The sequence below is a fragment of the Camelus ferus genome, chromosome 8 (genome assembly GCF_009834535.1).
Source record: "Camelus ferus isolate YT-003-E chromosome 8, BCGSAC_Cfer_1.0, whole genome shotgun sequence".
In the NCBI taxonomy this organism is placed as follows: domain Eukaryota; kingdom Metazoa; phylum Chordata; class Mammalia; order Artiodactyla; family Camelidae; genus Camelus; species Camelus ferus.
The window spans coordinates 14,415,536-14,434,271 of NC_045703.1; the positions used below are offsets into that span (position 1 = coordinate 14,415,536).

The 18,736-nt window shown below is 39.2% G+C and overlaps 1 protein-coding gene and 1 long non-coding RNA gene across 2 annotated transcripts in view; one reads left to right on the forward strand and one right to left on the reverse strand.

Annotated features, from left to right (window-relative positions):
• The window catches only part of EYS (eyes shut homolog), a 1,185,765-nt gene extending 1,167,608 nt beyond the window's left edge, over positions 1-18,157 (forward strand). The window contains 3 exon segments of the mRNA XM_032484469.1: positions 4,254-4,426; positions 12,181-12,342; positions 16,120-18,157. Coding sequence (XP_032340360.1) covers positions 4,254-4,426; positions 12,181-12,342; positions 16,120-17,309 — 1,525 coding nt within the window. The 3' untranslated portion in view covers positions 17,310-18,157.
• Positions 1,531-16,120, reverse strand: LOC116665268. The gene is made up of 3 exons (XR_004321800.1): positions 13,854-16,120; positions 2,051-2,152; positions 1,531-1,942 (listed from the first exon to the last, which is right to left on the reverse strand). It is a non-coding gene; the product is annotated as an uncharacterized LOC116665268 (long non-coding RNA).
• Positions 18,158-18,736: the final 579 nt, after the last annotated feature.

Sequence of the window (18,736 nt, forward strand, 5' to 3'; positions counted from 1 at the left end):
ATATCCATAGAAGAGGAAATTAAAGATCAGTTTAAAAGATATTACAGAGAAATATTCATGGTGTTTTGTGACCTGTTGAATATGAGATTGTGGGAGGAGGGTTAGTGGGGAGTCAAGTTTAAGTTAATCCCAACCAGGTATGAAAAGGCTTGCTGTGTTCTGGGATCCAAGACACCTAATGCACTTAATAATAAGTTAAAAGTACTAGCTGAATTTTATGGAAATTTTTCAGGGAAAAAAAAATGTGTGACTTGACCAAGTCCATGGAAGTGCTAAGAACAAAGCCTGAGGCATAGGATGTCACCATCACAGGAAGTTCTTTTTAGCATTAGCTTTACCATTTATGATTTTATTTTTACTTCTTTACGATTTTTAATAAAACCTTTTACTTGCTTTACAACTATACATTCTAATTTTCCCACAACTAAGCTTAATTAGTTAGAAGCAGGAATTTACCTCATTTTATGGGAGAAAATTTGGTCATTCTGCAGGTGACTTACCAGGTATTTTTGTTACTTTTTAATGTGATAATAAATAAACTGCTAATAATAAAGAATGTAATCACTAAGAATGAGAAGTAGCAGGAAGAAGGCATGTGAAGTTGAAGGTGCAGATAGGAGAGGCTTCCCAACTCCTCCTCATCCATTTGGAATGAAGACCCTACACGTTTCCATTTAAAAGCCACACCTGTTTATCTTGGAACATACAGCGCCCTGTATGGATGTTGTTGAACCCAAATTCATGTGTCCAATGCACAGTGAGGCCAGACAAACAGAAATGTCAGCGTTTGGAGCAGAGAAAGCTTTATTACATAGACCAAGCAAGGAGAACAGGTGGCTTGTGCTCAAAAAGCCCAAACAAACTCCCCAGTGGTTTGGGGGGAAGAGTTTTATAGGCAAAATTTGGGGGAAGGGCTTCAGGGAGCGTGCATGACCCTCCTCTGATTGGTTGGTGGGGAGGTAACAGAGAGATGTTTTCAGAATCTTGTGCTCAGCCTGAGGCTGCCATCCTCCACTTGGGTGGGGACCTTAGTTCCTTCGAAGAGCTCAGCAGCCATAAAAAAGAATAAAATAATGCCATTTGCTGCAACATGGATGGACCTAGAGATCGTCACTCTAAGTTAAGTAAGCCAGAAAGAGAAAGAAAAATACCATATGGTTTCACTCATATGTGGAATCTAAAAAAAAGGGGGGGTGCGGACTGACGAACTCATCTACAAAACAAAAACAGACTGGCAGACATAGTAAACAAACTTATGGTTACCCCGGGGAAAGGGGGTAGGGAGGGATAAATTAGGAGTTTGAGATTTGCAAATATTTACTACTATATATAAAATAGATAAAAATTAAACTTCTTCTGTATGGCACAGGGAACTATATTCAATATCTTGTAATAATCTATAATGAAAAAGAATATGAAGACAAATATATGTATGTATATGCATGACTGGGACATTATGCTATACACCAGAAATTGACACATTGTAACTGATCTTACTTTAATAAAATATGTATTTTTTTTAATCTCAGAATAAGGAAAAATTTCTTAAATATGTCACAAAAAATGCAAACCACAGAAGAAAATACTGAAATTTTGACTACACAAAGATAAGAACTTGTGTTCATCACGTTGTGTAGCGCTGACAGTTAATGCAACCACTGCATGCACCAACACAGGTGAATCCCAGACATAAAATCCCGCGTGAAAGGCAGTCACGGAAGAATGTATACAATGTCATTACATTTATACCAGTTTTAAAGACAGACACAACTTAAAACTAAAACTCTAAAGAAAATCAAGGAGTGATTATCTCAAATTTCAACTCTCCCAGAGAAGACACAGGAGGGTATCAGGGCAGGAACACACGTGGCCTTCAAGGTCCTGGTAATTCTCTGCTTCTTCAGGTGGTGGGTTCAAAGATGCTCACTTTGTACATTATGTGCTGTGGGCATGTTTCACAATAAAATGCTTTTAAATGAAAAGGATGTAAAACACCATGTAAGACGTTTTCAACATTAAAGTTTGCTTAGAAGAAGTAGTGGAAAGGTACCTGCTCGTGCAAAAGATAGCACCTCCCGCAGTCAGAGGTTCCAAGTGATTCTCATTCTCTTCTTGTTTAATCTCAACTTTATGACTCTCTTACCTGTTGTTTCTGTAAAATGATAAGGTTGTTAATAATGTTCGCAGAAGGTGTGCTCATTGGCCTAACTACCCCCTCTACCAGGCATGTGATATATCATACAGGTTAGTCCATCTAGAGGGGACGGTATGAACCACCTGTCACACTCAGAAGCTGCGAGGATTCTTCCAGCCCAAAGAAAACAGAGTTAAAGATATTTCTGTTTTCTACCTGCCTCGTCTTTACTTGTTCACGTTAGAAATTGTACTATTGGTGATGCCGTTTGACAACCACAGTGCTGTCACGGTCACCTGCGTCCACGGTTTACCAGTAAGGACGCTGTAACGAATCAAGAGAAGTGTGACCAGGACCCGTGGGGGTATCATAAAGTAGATTTCTTTCATTTCTCACTCTCTTTTTAAACCCTCTTAGGAGAAGTCATCCTTTTCTTTCTTGTTTTTTACTGAAGTATAGGTGACTTACAAAACAGTATATTAGTTTCAGGTGTACAGCATAGTGATTCAGTATTTTTATAGGTTATGCTCTATTAAAAGCTATTACAAGAAGTGGGGAGGGTATAGCTCAGTAGTAGAGTGTGTCCTTAGCATGCAAGAGGTCCTGGGTTCAATCCCCAGTATCTACATTAAAAGATAAACGAATAAATGTAATTATCCCCCCCAAAAAAGAAAAAAACTTTAAAAAGATTTTTTTACGTTATTACAAAACATTCCCTGTGCTATACAATATATCCTTTTTGCTTATCTATAAAATAGATATCTGTCAATCCTATACCCCTATGTTCTCCCTCCCTCCTTTCCCTCTCCCCACTGGCAACCACTAGTTTGTTTTCTGTGTCTGTGAGTCTGCTTCTGTTTTTTGTATATAGATTCATTTGTATTGCTTTTTAGATTCCATATAAGTTATCTCATCATGCAGTATTTGTCTTTGTCTGACTTATTTCACTACGCATAATATTCTCTAGGTCCATCAACATGGCTGCAAATGGCAGAATTTTATTCTTTTTATGGCTTTCATATTCCATTATATATATGCCATGCCTTATTTATCCATTCATCTGTTGGTGGACACTTGGGTTGCTTCCACATTTAGGCTATTATTAAGTAGTGCTGCTATGAACACTGGGGTGCATGCATCTTTTTGAATTAGTGTTTTTATTTTTTCCTGATATATGTATATGCAGCAGTGGGATTGCCGGATCATACAGTAGTCCTATGTTTAGTTTTTTGAGGACCCTCCATACTGGTTTCCATAGGGGCCGCGCCAGTTTACATTCCCAGCAACAGTGCACAGGGTTCCCTTTTCTCCACACGCTCACCTACATTTGTTATTTGTGTTGTCTTTGGTGACAGCCATTCTGACAGGTGTAAGGTGACACCTCGTGGTTTTGATTTGCATTTCTCTAATAATTAGTGACGTGGAGCATCTTTTCATGTGCCTGTTAGCCATCTGTATGTCTTCTTTGGAAAAATGTCTATTTAGGTCTTTTGCCCATTTTTTAAAATTGGGTCATTTGTGTTTTTGATGTTGAGCTGTGTGAGCTGTTTATATGCTTTGAATATTAACCCCTTGTTGATCATATCATTTGCATGTATTTTCTCTCATTTCATGGGTTGTCTTTTCACTTTTGTCTGTGGTTTCCTTTTAATGTGCAAAAGCTCTTATGTTTAATTAGGTCCCATTTGTTTATTTTTGCTTTTATTTCTTTTGTCTTAGGAGAATGATCCAAAAAATTATTGCTGCAATTTATGTCAAAGAGTATTCTGCCTGTGTTCTTTTCTAGGAGTTTTATGGTTTCACATCTTATATGTAGGTCTTTAATCCACTTTAAGTTTATTTTTGCATATGGTGTGAGGGAACGTTCTAATTTCACTCTTTTACGTGTAGCTGTCTGGTTTTGATGGGGAGTCCAGTAATCCCATAGCCACTTATTAGGTCTTTCCTTTGACAGTTTGAATCTTGGTAGTTTGCACCACAATTTGCTTTCATATACAAAATCTTTTCTGTCTTGGAACCTCAGTCATAACTGCCAAGCTACCATCAGGATGATACACAAGTGCCTTATCCATCTCTGCTCAAGTGCTCAAATCCTGCTGCCTTCTTTCTTAACCTGCAGCTGTAACTGCCCTAGCGGCTGGAAGGGAGCACTCTGCACGGAGACCGTTTCCACCTGTGACCCTGAGCATGCCCCTCCACACCACTGCAGCCAAGGAGCTACCTGTGTGCCGTTGCCTCGTGGATACACCTGTTACTGTCCTCTGGGGACCACTGGAGTCTACTGTGAACAAGGTGAGGCAGAACCTCGGCTCATGCCGTCCACAGGTTTAACTGAGTCAGCTTCCTTTGGGGAAAGTAAAATGAAATGTGTGTAATAATAAGAGTCCACTCTCTTCTCTGCCCTGTATATTTGACGTTATATTTCACAGACAGGATAGTACGGAAATTCAGTAGTACAAAAATACAGCTTTAGTTTTAGAATTGCTTTAATTTACTAACTCTAATCACCCTGTCTTGTTGTAGATGTTTTGTGCTAAAGGCAATCCAATCAAGTGAGTTTAGGTTTGTGACTCAATTCAGGAACAAGGCTCCATCTTTAAGCTTCTCCCTCTGTATCTTCCACTTGACTAAAACCTTCCAGAGTGTCCACAAGGCAGATACATAAGCTCCAGTGCAAAAGAAGAGACTTTCAGGGGTGAAATGGCCCCGAGTCCAGGGGAACAACAAGGAGCTTTCAGTTTTCTAGGTCTCATCAGCTTACTTTCTTCCCTGTACCTTACCGCTGGGGCAGATCATGGAATTTGCGTCTGAGGGAGCCCAGTCTCCTGAGTGCTCCCCACATGGGCTGCAGCTGGTGCTAAGGATGCCTCTAGGTCTGCTTCCTCTCCTTTAACCCCAGCTTGCCTAAGGCCTTCGGGACTTCCTCCACATCACACACACTGCTGGGTGGGAGGGTGTGGGTGGAGCATGGAGGTCTTGCCCTCTCCCTCCCAAATAGAGCTGGACCAAAGTCATTCCCCTGCTGTCCTTCTTGCAGCCAACAGCACAAACTCGTCTTCATGGACAGGAGAAGGAATGTGGCTCTGTACTGCCCGTCACCCCCAAGCAAGACCGTGCTTTTACCTCCTCCTATAACTTCTCCGACCACCTCCCCTACCCTAGCCCTCCTCTTACAGGCGAGATTGATGGGAAGGCTAGTGGGAGGCAGCCACCTTTAAACCTCCTCCGTCACACCGGAATCCTCTGCTTAAGCTCTACGAACCCCTAGAGCAAGAGTGAACAATGACCACACAGGTCGAGGGGGGGGCACTGGAAAAGGGGCTATGGAGAAAATTAGGAAAGCGTATGCTGCCTAATGTCTCAGGTTATACGTCTTCAATAAATCAACACATCGTCGTATCTAAATGTAGTTCTAAATATCACAGCACCAGCCACACGGTCCTGCTCCTGCTTCAGTCTGCAGCCCCCTGGCAGCGTTGCCCTCTCCAGCTTCAGTACCAAGAGATGATTGTGGGTCTTGGGGCTGGCTAGGACTTTCAGGATAGGGTGGCAGGGAACCCAGGAAACTTGCAGTTAAGGAATCTGGAGAAATTAAGCCAGAAAAATATGGGGACGTGAGGATGCACCTGCCATCTCCTGACTTCCTGGCTCTGGGTGATCTACTGTTTCTTCATCCCACCTCCCCATCCACCCAGAAGATAAAGCCTTTGCCTCTCCTTCCCCTCTTTAGGAACAGAGGCTGAGGCAGAAGTACAGGAGCCCAGTCTTCAACTGTGTTATGTACACCTTTGGTAATTTGTGAGGGTTGTTGTAATAGCGCATTCATACATATCGTAATTTAATCTTCTTCAGATCGCTTTATCAAATACCTTAATGCAAACATTTTTAATCCTACATTCACTGAGATTCTATGTGTGTTTAACTCTCCTCCAAAAGTCAAAAGTGTTGATAAATGGAGGAGATTTGAAGGTTATAATACTAGTGATGCAGTGAAAGCAATGTGTCATCATGTCAGAAGGGTGACCATGTGATAACGGGATGGAGTTCTGTGTCTGACCTACAGGAATCAGTCTCTTTCAAATGACATTAAGACAGATCCTGCTCTTTAAAAATGGCCTTTCTTGGGTCCTGGAATATGCTACACTGTTTCCTGGAATCTGGATTTTACACACACTTTTCCTGGCCTAAAATGCTCTCATCTTCCCCTCAACATCCAGCTAACACTTCTCCATCCTTCAGATTTTGACTCAGACGTTACTTCTTTAGGGAAGACTTCCCTGACCCGCTTTCAGAGAACCGAGGGCAGTGCCCACGCCCGTTTGTGTCCATTGTTGGTGAATCTCCAGTCCTCACCATACAGTGCAGAGGGAGAGTGCCTGCTGTAACATTTCACTGAACGGTTCTAAAATAACAAGAACAAATTGTGGGGAGAGGGTGTACTCAAATGGTAGAGCATATGCTTAGCACGCACGAGATCCTGCGTTCCATCCCCAGTACCTCCATTAAAAAAAAACTAATAGTAAATAAGTAAATAGACCTAATGACTTGTCCCTAAAAACAAAAATGAAACAAATTGTGGTCATTTTCAAGAAGGAGTTCTTGACTTTAGTGAATAGCAAAGTGCTCAAAACTTTACCAAGATGGTGCCCCTCTTTTACTCGCAAACCAGTAGCTGCTAGAAACTGAAAGAAAGAACAGAGCAAGTAAATGTCAGGGCTACCGTTTGTAACAATAGGGCAAGCCAGAGTTTTGCAGCTTAAAAGATCAAGCAATGAAAGCCGAGGGGGTTAACCTAAAGTTTGTTTGGGTGTGTGTATGTAATATATATAACATATGATAGCATGTATATAAATATATATTATATGACAGCATATACATAAGTAGATTATACAAAGAGACTGGCAGAGAAAATACATAGGTAGGGAGGTAGATAAATGAAATTATTTCATAGAGAGTTTAGGAAGTTTGATAAAAGATGCCAGAAAAATTGGATCACCCTCATAGAATTCTGAACAAAAATTGACTAGATACACCCTGCTATGCTATAAAATAATTTGATTCTTTGTAAAAAGCCATAGAAAATTGTATCATAAACAGTTGTTTTGACGGAAAAAAGTGTTATGTCGGAGATGGGTCTCTACTTTTAGATTCCCAGTTGAAAGTTATTTTTCTATAGTAATTTGTATAGTAAAGTTGATTTTAAGAACTATAAACTGTATTTGTGGTAAAGTAAAAACAATGAAGAAAGAGGTTGATGAGAAATGACAGAATTAAACTTTGCCTACACAAGGTCTGTTTTCTTTATCTCCATTGACCCACTGACTTTGCAACTTTCCAACGTAGTAGCTACAGTACTGAAATTTAATTTAAAAAACAAAAACAGAACAGATAGCAACCAGGCCACTGAAACCAGGCAGCGGTGTGCTCCTGTGTTTTGTCAATAGCTGCTTGTTTCTTATTCCAGAGAGCTGTTCTCAGCTGCATCATAACCAGCAGCTATCTGTAATATGCAATCATAATTTCTACTCAGTTGATCAATTTATAGGCACCTAGAATGCAGAAAAAATTCCTGGGGTTCAATTCACCTCTATTGTAGTTATAAACTGGTATATAAGTTACCAAGAAATTCAATACCAATATCCTTAAACTTGAAAATCCCTAACATATATGTCGTCTTTTCCCCTTCTGCCTCTTCTATTTCCCCATCCCAAGAAACCTAAAATCTCAGAGAGAAAATTAGTTTATACATAGAACTCAATTTACAGCTGTCCTACCTACCTAGTTTTATGATCATCTTTACTGTAAATAAGCCCCACCCCCAAGAAGAATCAAAACTGATATTTATAATCTCTGAACGACAAGAAATCAGCGCATAATTGACTGGCACACCTGATGAAGCGTGGGGGGCAGGGATGGTGAAAGGGTGTCTGCCTCAAAACACTGCCTAGCATTAGCATTCTTTGTTCTTGTCGCCTCCCCTGGCGGTAACGCTTGGCAGTACGAATCATTCACTAATTCATTAAGATTGTTTACCAGTTCCAGACCACGTGTTAGGAAGACTGCCTTAGCAAGACAGACAGGTGCCCCGCTTTCATAGAAGTTACATCCTGGGACGAGGCAGGCAGACGACAGGTACACCAACCAATGAGGAAAAGCACGGATTGAGTCAACGCCATGAAGGAAATCAAGAGGAGGAGGTGGAAAGTCACTGGAAGAGTGACTTTCAGCACTCTAGTTGGGATGGTCAGGGAGGCCTCTGTGAGTAGTGACACCTACGCTGTCATGTAATGAGACTCCCCCGCACGTGACGGCAAGGGGGTGAGCCCTCTGGGCAGAGGCAAACCCGGAAGCAGGAAAATGATGTTACACGTCTCGGGAGAGACAGGCAGCCACGACTCCCAGGATAGGAGGTGGTATTGCAAGATGCATTTGGAAAGGCAAGCAGAAGCCAGATCTTGCAGAGCCGTGGAAACCATGATAAAGAATTTTAATTTCATGCTGAGAAAATAGGAGGCCTGTGAAGACTGTAAGCATGAGTCAGAACACTTGAACTTAAGTCCTGATGCTTCTGGTAACTAGTAATTCCGTTTCTGCTGCATCGTTTAAGTCTCTGAGCTTCGATTTCATTATTTGTAAACAGGCAACATTAAGTATGCCGACTGTTTTCCACCTGCCCCACCCTCCCCCACTCCACTCCCCACCCACCTCGACCCTGCCCTCTAGTGCCTTCTCCAGTACGTTGCAGCTGAGTTTGCCCAAGAGAAGTCACCAGCAGGTGATGCGAGGACAGGAGGAGAGTTAGACAGAGTGCTTATTCCCCAAGGCTCCTCACCACGAGGCCAAAACAAGATTTACCTTTACCCAAGGGCACAGCTTCTGTCAGAAGGCTGTCGATGAAAATTCAATTAACTATCAAGTTAAGAAGAAAAAGGGAAATTTATTCCAGCCAAACTGAGGATTATAACCCGGGAGGCAGACTCTCAGAAAGCTGTGAGCACTGTTCAGCCTGTTAGAAGCTGAAGGCACAGCCATATACGTTTTCAAGACAAAGGATCGTCCATCAAAATGACACATTGATACTTTGTATAAAGTTCACCAAGTACAGAGTGAGCGGGGAGTCACCACAACCCCCCCTTCAGAGCTGGGAAAGAACCCTATTCTGTAAGAGGTTGCATTGCTAGTGTCAGGAGAAATGTAAAAACTGGTCTTTGCAGGGGAGCTGGCATTCCCACATTTGAGGAGCTCGGGTTAACGTGTGATGCGGGTGCACACTGCATAGGGTGGGGGGAGGGAGGGAGGAGGCCCAGACAAACACACAGAGAATGTTGTTTAATTTTTTCTTGTCTTGCCTTAAAACATAACTTTTATTCCATCAAGGCCCTTACTTTCTTTAACTTCAGGCCTAGGAGTGAAAACAGCTCCCCAATGAGACCAACCCCAGGTGACACTCTATTTCCTGCAGTTTCCCTCCACCCTACTCACACCTTTATAAATAGCTCTTTTATCCCATTCTTTTTAAATGCCCCTCCCTGTGTGCTCTCTGTTCACTGCCAGGACTCTCACTAATATAGTAAGTGCCATCTTGCCTACCTAACAGAATTCACATGAAGCAGGGTATGCAAAAGTTCTCTACTGAGCGTAAAGTGTTATAAAATACAGAGTCTTATTTTCTCTTCTTGTTCTCAAGATCCAGAACTCAGACCGACATTCTTAATAAAGTAATTCAACTATATCATGAATTAAATACATATTTTGGTATAAGGAGTTCCAGGCAGGGGTGTAGAATCATAGGACACTACCAATCATCTTCTAGTCTAACAGTATCAATTGGTAAGTGAGAGAACTAATGTTCAGGGAAATTAAATGATATGCCTAAAGTCTCAGAATCAAGTCTCCTGTCTCTCAATCCAATTATTAGCAGGTCCTTACTAGTTTCTTAATAAATATAACAAATATAAGATCACAGTAGATCATCAACAAATTTAAAACACTCTGTCTCTAGATTTTAGCAGCCTCTCATTACAGCCATTCCTTATGTAAATACAGCCTAGGAACTGACAGTGTACAGGCAACGTACGTATCAATGTGCTGTCACACTCCAATTGTCTAAGAAGGCCTAATAAAGGGGCCATGTAATCATCACAAGCCAAATAACTTCAAAACTGAAATTTGCCTTTAAATGACTTGTGAAATGGCAGGGTTGAGAAGAGCCTTAAAAATTGCTTAACCTCAACTCTTACCTTGAAAGAAGTAAAAAATCAAAATTAGGAAAGAGCAGGATAGAGGGGCTAAGTCGTCACACTGCCAAGCCAGTGAGTTCCCATGACATCGTACTGCTTCTGTTTCATACGCACAATATAAAAACCAGCAGTCCCGTGAAATAAGTGGAAACTTGTGCGGTCTAAGGTATGCAAAACAGGTTAATCAAATGTCCTTGTCCCAGGATTTCAAATAGTCTTAAGTATTTTAAAGTGTGTGCGTACATCTGAGCAGAGGAGAGCTGGGGGAAATTTTCCATCCCAGCATTGTAACTCAAGTAGTGAAAACTGATTTCATCTATCCCTTATGCTTAAATGTCTGACTGATGGGGAAGAAGTTACCTTCCAAGTCCCTTCAAATATTCACTTGTAACTGATAGAAAGAAAAATCCACGTAAAGACAAGAGGAGGAAGGGTCCTAACTGGCATGTTTTGTTTTCACTGAGGCCCTGCCCCACACTCCTTTGGAATTCCACGGAGGTGTTGGGCTGTGGTCAGTGATGTCTACAAACCGCTTGAATCCAGTGGCTTCAAGGGGCACAGTCACCAAACGTGATTCAACATGCCTGAGCCTAGTTCCAAACGTGCAGGAATCCACCGTGCTCACACCGCCCAGCCCAGAAACTAGCTCGGGTGCGCGCTTCTTAACCAACCAAGGGCCCTAAACCAGCTTTAAAAATTAAATTGATGCAAAGATAGCCCTGGGCTAGATACTTCACAAGGACTATTGATCTTAATTTAAAAAGAAATCATAACAGGTTAAATTAGGGTGCAGTATTTTGCAATCCAGAAAAGTCAGTAAAAATTCTATTCTGGCAGAACTCTGGTTTACAGTTATTTTGTGAGGCAGACAATAAGTCCAGTTTCTTTTCTCATACACTCAAATCTTATTCACTTATTCTTTTCTTCTGTGTTACAGCTGTCTTCCCTGTTAGAATTTATGATTTACAACCACACATGTAACCTTTTCTGAATCATAAAATCTTTCCTCTTATTTTTCCCCACATTATTGGTAAATTGCTTTTTTCTTGAAATAGTTTTATGCTAACTAAATTCTAGCTATTGCACATCATTGACTTTTATCCAAGTGAGATTCCCTAATACGTGTTTTTAACTTTTAGCCTAGGAAATATTGAAAATGTTTCCATTTTTACCTCCATTCTTTCACTTCGTAGTGCAATTTTCCTTCCACTCACTTCTCTCGTCCAATAAGGTAAAGAAACCACGCGCTCACTGGCATTTGGGGTAAAACAGGCAGATGTTCAAGCTACTTAGTCTCCTGACATGAAGGATACTTGATGGTCCATCTAAATAGTCACTTAAAATATATCTTGACTTGATTATACTCTATATTTTAATCAGAAATAAAGAAACTGAATAATTTATAGTGATGCCTTCTGTCTTCCACTATATGAACCATCTTTTAAAAAGCATTTTTAATGTAAGACTTTCCCAAGAATCTCACATTCTTGAGATAAGCATGAGAAATTCTCAGAATCTATGCATCTGATCTCTCCCTATAATGGAACCCAGAGCACAGGGTGTGTGCACACAGTACTGGCCAGAAGGAGCACAGGAGGCTCTTCAATAATTGACCACATTACAGCAAGCCTCTAGTTAGTGGGATTAGAACAGAGTCACCAAGGTACACTGTGTTCAGCTAGGAGCGACTCTTGGACGATAAGGTAAGTTCTTAAATGACAAAACTACGAGTTTATATGATTATTTATGAGCAATACTGTTTTTTGCAACTCAGTTTCCTTGTTTTGTTTTTGTTTTTGTTTTTAGCTTTGTCCATAAGTGATCCGTCTTTCAAAAGCCATGAATTATCCTGGATGTCTTTTGCTTCCTTTCATATTCGAAAAAAGACACATATCCAGTTGCAGTTTCAGCCTCTTGCAGCGGATGGCATCCTCTTTTACGTTGCACAACACTTAAAAGCACAATCAGGTAAAGTTGGCAAGATCTTTGCAGGGGGAGAAAGAATCCTAATGAATTCCTAATAGTCGATTAAGGAATGTGTCATGGAGTTTTTTTTTAAGTTACCTAGCCTACAAAACGTGTAAACACTTGATCTTTTATGTTCTTTTGTCACTGCAAATGTGTTTATGAGGCGATTCCTACACATGAATGTTACGAAGAGCTTTGTTAGAATTAAAGTTAGCAAAATCCAAATATAGTATAGGCGCGACTTTATAACAATCCCATCAAAAAAAAAAAAAAAGAGGTTGGAGTTATGCATAATTGTCCTATGTCAAAAGGGAAAAAATATGCATATAAAAGGTAAAGGAAAGGCATGACTGATACATCCCCAAGAAATACATTCACATTTGTAACTCCAAAGATTTTTCTCTAATTCAGTCATCTAAATTTTAAACCTAGGATCCACGTTCCAAAATGAGTTTATAAAAGTGTTTTTAACTATAAAAGTTGTATAATTATCATAAAATAATATGGGATAAAAATATTTTAGTATGCTCCAGTTTGAAAAATTGCTTTTTGAGTTTTTATTGCTTACTCCTGATTTCCATGTTCATATCTTTCTCCAGAACTTTGACAAAGACATCTGCATATATAGATACATTTTTACTGCAAAATAATTTTTAAATTTTACATTTGGCATTTCTCAGAAAATGCAATTTTGGTGATAAAAATAATTGAATCAGTTTATGTTGACAGCGAACAAAAATTATGTTCTGCTTTTCACAATCTGTGTCTTAATATGCTACTGATTAATAAGACTATCAGAAGATTAGACAAAAGTGGTTCCACCTCAATGCACTGGTGAAATACCTTCAAAATAATCTCAAGGAGAAAAGATAATAATCCCAAAGAAAAAAGAAAAATCTCAGAAGAGTTTTGTTCTCCCGTGATTTGATATTTGGCTTTAAATTCAGGACTAATTTAAACCTCCCTGTGAAAATGCCAAATGGGAGACTCATGCACAAACAGAAAATTTCTATTTGTAAATGAAGAGACATTAAAAGACAATCAGCTTAAGTTACATTGCTCATAAAAAAATCAAAGTTAGCCTTTATGATAAGGGCAGGAAATCGAGAGAGATTCTGGACTGTGACTGGCCAAGAATGTGCTCTAATTTTATAACCAGTACACTGGATGGTTACGTTTATGTATAGAAAATAAAGAGCTCGTATACATTAGCAAACAGAGGAGAGAAGGAGCAGGTTTTCTTACATCTGTTATTAACTGGCTTTGTATTTCAGTTCATTACAGTCGAGGCTTTCCTTTTTTCTGCTATTAGACACTGTTTACAAAGATGAAAATAGATTAGTTTCATGACATAATTGGTGCTGCGTTCAACACTTATGTAAGAAAAGCATGAAAACTTTAAAATATCAAAAATCTATGCTCTGCATCCTCAGACTTAGATTAACCTGAAAGTAATTATCAGATGAAAGGCATAAACGTTTATTAGTAATCAGGTGGTATGTTTCACTTACCTAAGGTTGCCTAAAACACGGGTGACAGCCCTGTACTTTGTACCTTCTCTGAGAGCTATGCCTGATGTAAACATTAACCAAGGCTCCTAGTTGATCCTCTGCTAAGAGGAGTGATTAGTAAAAACTGCCCTCTTAATACGCACTATCAAAACCCACAAATTTGGGTATCAGCAGCCAGTTAGGTTTTCACACATGGAAAACCAAATTCTCAATTAATAAGATTTCTGTGTCTCCTTAGAGGTTAATAACCTGAATAATCTAATATAGTGTAAAAGTTAAAACAAAATGGTAACTTGAAAATTATGCTAGTTGATTTTAGTTCTTTGATTTAGGGGAAAAAAAATTGAAAATAAACCCTGGCACGCGTTTATCTGTTTCTGCTAAATATTTAATGCCTCAAAATAAGCTTTTTTGATACATGAGCCATATTATGTTAAGCACAAGTCAATTACACATAGCCTGAATTCACCTTGATGTGATTATAATCTTCACAGATCAACGTGTATTGAAAAAGCCTTGTCACCCACAATGTCAAGTTAAAGCATGCTCAGATAAATAAGGGAAGACGGGGAGATGGGGGCATACAAGCCAAGCCGTTAGGACACGCCTTTGTTTGCAGAAGCCACTCTCCTTGCTCTGCCTTCCGGCTGACAACTTGACCAATGATGTCACAGCGCAGCAGCTTCAGCTTTCCTAATCATTTTTTAGATCCTTCATGTTCCAATGTAGTTCTTCATTTTAAGATTACTTACCATAGGACTCTCTACACCACAAGCAAGGTTAACTACTTCCATGACTGTGAGAGAGGTTTCTGTCCACTCGCAGGCCGTAAAGTATATTTAGAGTGCTATGAATTTTAAAAACCTACGATCATTTCATTGTTCGAGGTTCCTGTGGTATAAAAATTTTTAAATGTTTTGATCTATATTTAATTTTTTCATACATAACCTAAAAGCTTGTAATGCAGTTTCTCTTTCTTTGGGCTTAACATGGTATTAGAAAAATATATGAATAAACTAAATTTCTTCCTTTCACTGGGAAAAAATTTTAATTTACACAGCATTATAGGAAAAAGATGTTTTATTTTTTGCTTTCAGCCGAAAACTAGTTGTTGAGATATACTCGGTCACCTCATCCCACAAGTATACAAAGGAATTTCTTAACTCAACAATTACTTATTGAGCATCTTATGTGCCCAACACTGTGCCGGGTGCCAGGGATGAACTGTTGGGCCAACTCAAACACAGATCCTCTTCCCACGAAACTTGTAAGTTAGTGGATGAGGCAGCTATTAACCAAATCATCACAGATGTAATGACACAGATGATATTCACTATAAATTCACTGTGAGGAGAATAATTAAAGCAAGAGAGCCACACTTTGCATGGGCTCGTACACTTCTCCCAAGGGGACGCGAGAGGTGTGCGACCTGAGAGCTGCTAGGTCTCCTGACCACCTGAATGGTCTGGTGTGGACCACAAAGGAGAGGGGGGGAAAGGACACCCCGTGCAGGAGGGAGGTGAGGCAGTGTGGCACTGCGGAAGGAGGAGGGAAGAAGAGTAGCGTGTCAAGAAATCTCCCTGGACAAGAAAGGGAAGAAAAAAAAATTACTGGTTGTGAAATATTAGGGGGAAGGGAAGATGCTGTGTTGAGGGAAATTTGTTATGTAAAATACTTTGCTACCTTCTTAAAGTAATCTTATCTTGAAGGGCTACATTCTTTTCTCAGGCATGCAGAGTTGCGTTTGCTATTCCTCTGAATGCCTCATTGCAACTTCATACACATGCGGGATCCTATTTGTTCAGATTTGTTGACACGACTATATAATGATAAAATGAGATTTTAGATATTATGAAGAAGAAAAATCTAGTGCCATTAAAGCACTAATTATTAAAAAAAACAACAACAACAACCTGACCAACTCTAGGGAATTAAGGAAGACTTCTCTGAGGAAGTGGCATGTGACCTGAGACCTGAAAGATGGGTAGCAGTTACCTAGATGAGGTGGACAAGGGCAGGGGAGTGTTCGTGAAAACACAACATGCACCAAGTTTCTGTAAGAGGATGAACTGTAACAGGGTCAAGGTAATACACGTACATTTTTACCTGTAACTGGAAATAAAACTTTCTAACATAATTATGGTCAAGATTTGTAACCTTCTTTTCCCCAAAACTAAAACTTAAACTCCAGTGACCAGAAAGGGCTAGTTGTTAATGGACTGACATTTCTCTGCTTCTAATTAAACAAGGTTTTCTTTCTCAACAGGTGATTTTTTATGTATCTCTTTAGCAAATGGTTCTGTTCAACTTCGCTACAACCTTGGTGACAGAACTATCATTCTAGAGACACTCCAAAAAGTAACCATTACTGGAAGCACCTGGCATGTGATTAAAGCAGGAAGAGATGGTGCAGAAGGCTACCTGGATCTGGATGGGATCAATGTAACAGGAAAAGCCATTGCTAAAATGAGTTACCTGGATACAAATACTGACTTCTATATTGGAGGAGTGTCATCCTTAAATCTTGTTAATCCCATGGCAACAGCAAATGAACCTGTAGGTTTCCAAGGTTGTGTCCGGGAAGTTATTATAAACCATCAAGAATTACAGTTAACTGAATTAGGAGCAAAAGGTGGCTCAAATGTAGGTGACTGTGATGGGACAGCCTGTGGGTACAGTGTGTGCAAAAATAGAGGCGAATGTATAGTAAATGGCACAACTTTCTCTTGCAGATGTTTGCCACACTGGGCTGGAAATACATGCGACCAGTCTGTGCACTGTTTGAGTAATCTCTGTCTCCACCAGTCTCTGTGTGTCCCTGGCCAATCATTTTCTTACAGTTGTTTATGTACTTTGGGTTGGGTGGGAAGGTACTGTGAAAACAAAACTTCATTTTCAACTGCAAAGTTTGTAAGTAATTCTTACATTAAGTTCATTGATCCAGATTACAGAATGAGAAACCTTCAGTTCACTACTGTATCCTTCAATTTCAGTACTACTGAAACAGAAGGTTTAATTGCATGGATAGGGAAAGCTCAAGATGAAGAAAATGATTTTCTGGCAATTGGTCTCCATAATCAGACCTTAAAAATAGCAGTTAATTTAGGAGAAGGCATCTCTGTACCTATGATTTATAGCAACGACACATTCTGTTGTAATCAATGGCACCATTTAATTATAACTCAAAATCAGACTCTTATTAAGGTCTACCTAGATGACAATCTAATTCTCTCTGAGGATATTGATCCACATAGAAAATTTGTTGCTCTAAACTATGGTGGTACTTTTTATTTAGGGGGCTTTGAATATGGTCGAAATGTAAATATCGTTACTCAAGAGATTTTTAAAAGAAGTTTTGTTGGCAAAATTAAAGATGTATTTTTTCAGGATTCCAAAAAAATTGAGTTAATTAAATCGGAAGGATACAATGTTTATGATGGTGATGAACAAAATTAGGTTAACAAACTAAAACTAGTGATTTTAGTATATAAAATATATTGTAAATGCAGTTGATGGTTATTTCTTTGGCAAATTACTATTACCTGAAATAGTCTAAATGCTAACACATCTTTTTTATAAGCTTATAAAACACAGCTGAAGAAAAGATTTTGGTCATGTTTCCTACAGCCAATTTATCTGAGTCCTCAGTTTTCACTCCATTAGTTCATTTAGAGTCCCTTCATCGGCAAATTGTTTTTAAATAATTTAGGTGGGAATGAATTAGTGATGTGTACAAGAAAACAGAAAAGCATAAAGTATTAACTAAAAGAAAAAGTAAAATTATATAAGAAAGGAAATATAACCATATTCTGTTACATGGCTCAGCTATGAATTTCCTACATGGCTGCAATAATGTGAAATCTGAAAATGGACTTAAATTACTGCATGAATGTGGGAAGATGGAAGATGAAGGGAAGGAGGCCAGGCTGGTGAAAGTTAAATCCTTATCTTCCAGATTAAGTTATCAATAGATATTAGTTTTTATAACTTAAAAAAAACCACGTATACATGTCACTTACAAATATAAAGGCAAATATCCTAAGAAATATCTAGAAGAACTGAAAGCAGTCACCTCTGGATAGAAGACCAATGCAGACGCTGTTGGACTTTGTTTATAAACCTTGCAGAATTACTTGACCTTTTAAACTATGTAACTAATCAAATTTTAAAATTAAACTTCATTCACATTTAACTTTTCAAGTCTACAGTCCCAAAACTGAGCATAAAACAGGTTCTGAGTAATGTCATCGAAAATTATTGTTCTGATGTTATCTGTACCATTAAAAGCGTAATTTGAGAAAGTCCTTTTTGCCCAAATACTGCTTATTGAGGTCATTGTGAAGAGCATTTTAAACCCCTCATTGCAGAGTGGGAGGTGGTTACTGCCTGTTGTTACTTAACATCTTCAGAGTTTGATATTTATGACAATTTTGTCACCAAGAAAGCCACTGACAACGCATGACTGCCACAAAGCACTAACAGGCAGAATAGGGCCATGTGGAGAAAAAGTTTGTAATTCTTTACTAAATGGAGAAGTCTATACTGATAGGATTGCTGCACAGGTAACTTCTCAATGCTATTAATGAGCAAAACCTGCCTGTGCAGACTCCAGTCTATACAAAGAAACTATGTTAGCAGTTTATCCCTGGAGAACTTTGCTGAATTTTCTTACTATTTTTGCCACTCCATCGCAATCAGAAGGCTATAGACAGTCTTGCCTATATGCCCTAGAACTCAAGTTAAGAACTCCGGCATCTTTCGATCGGACACAAATTGCCGTACTACAGACATACTATTCTTATCAACATTAGGCAGTGTGTAAGCAAAATACAATGTAAGGTATAATTGCAGGATGTCTATGCATTGATTCAAAGGTTTCTTTT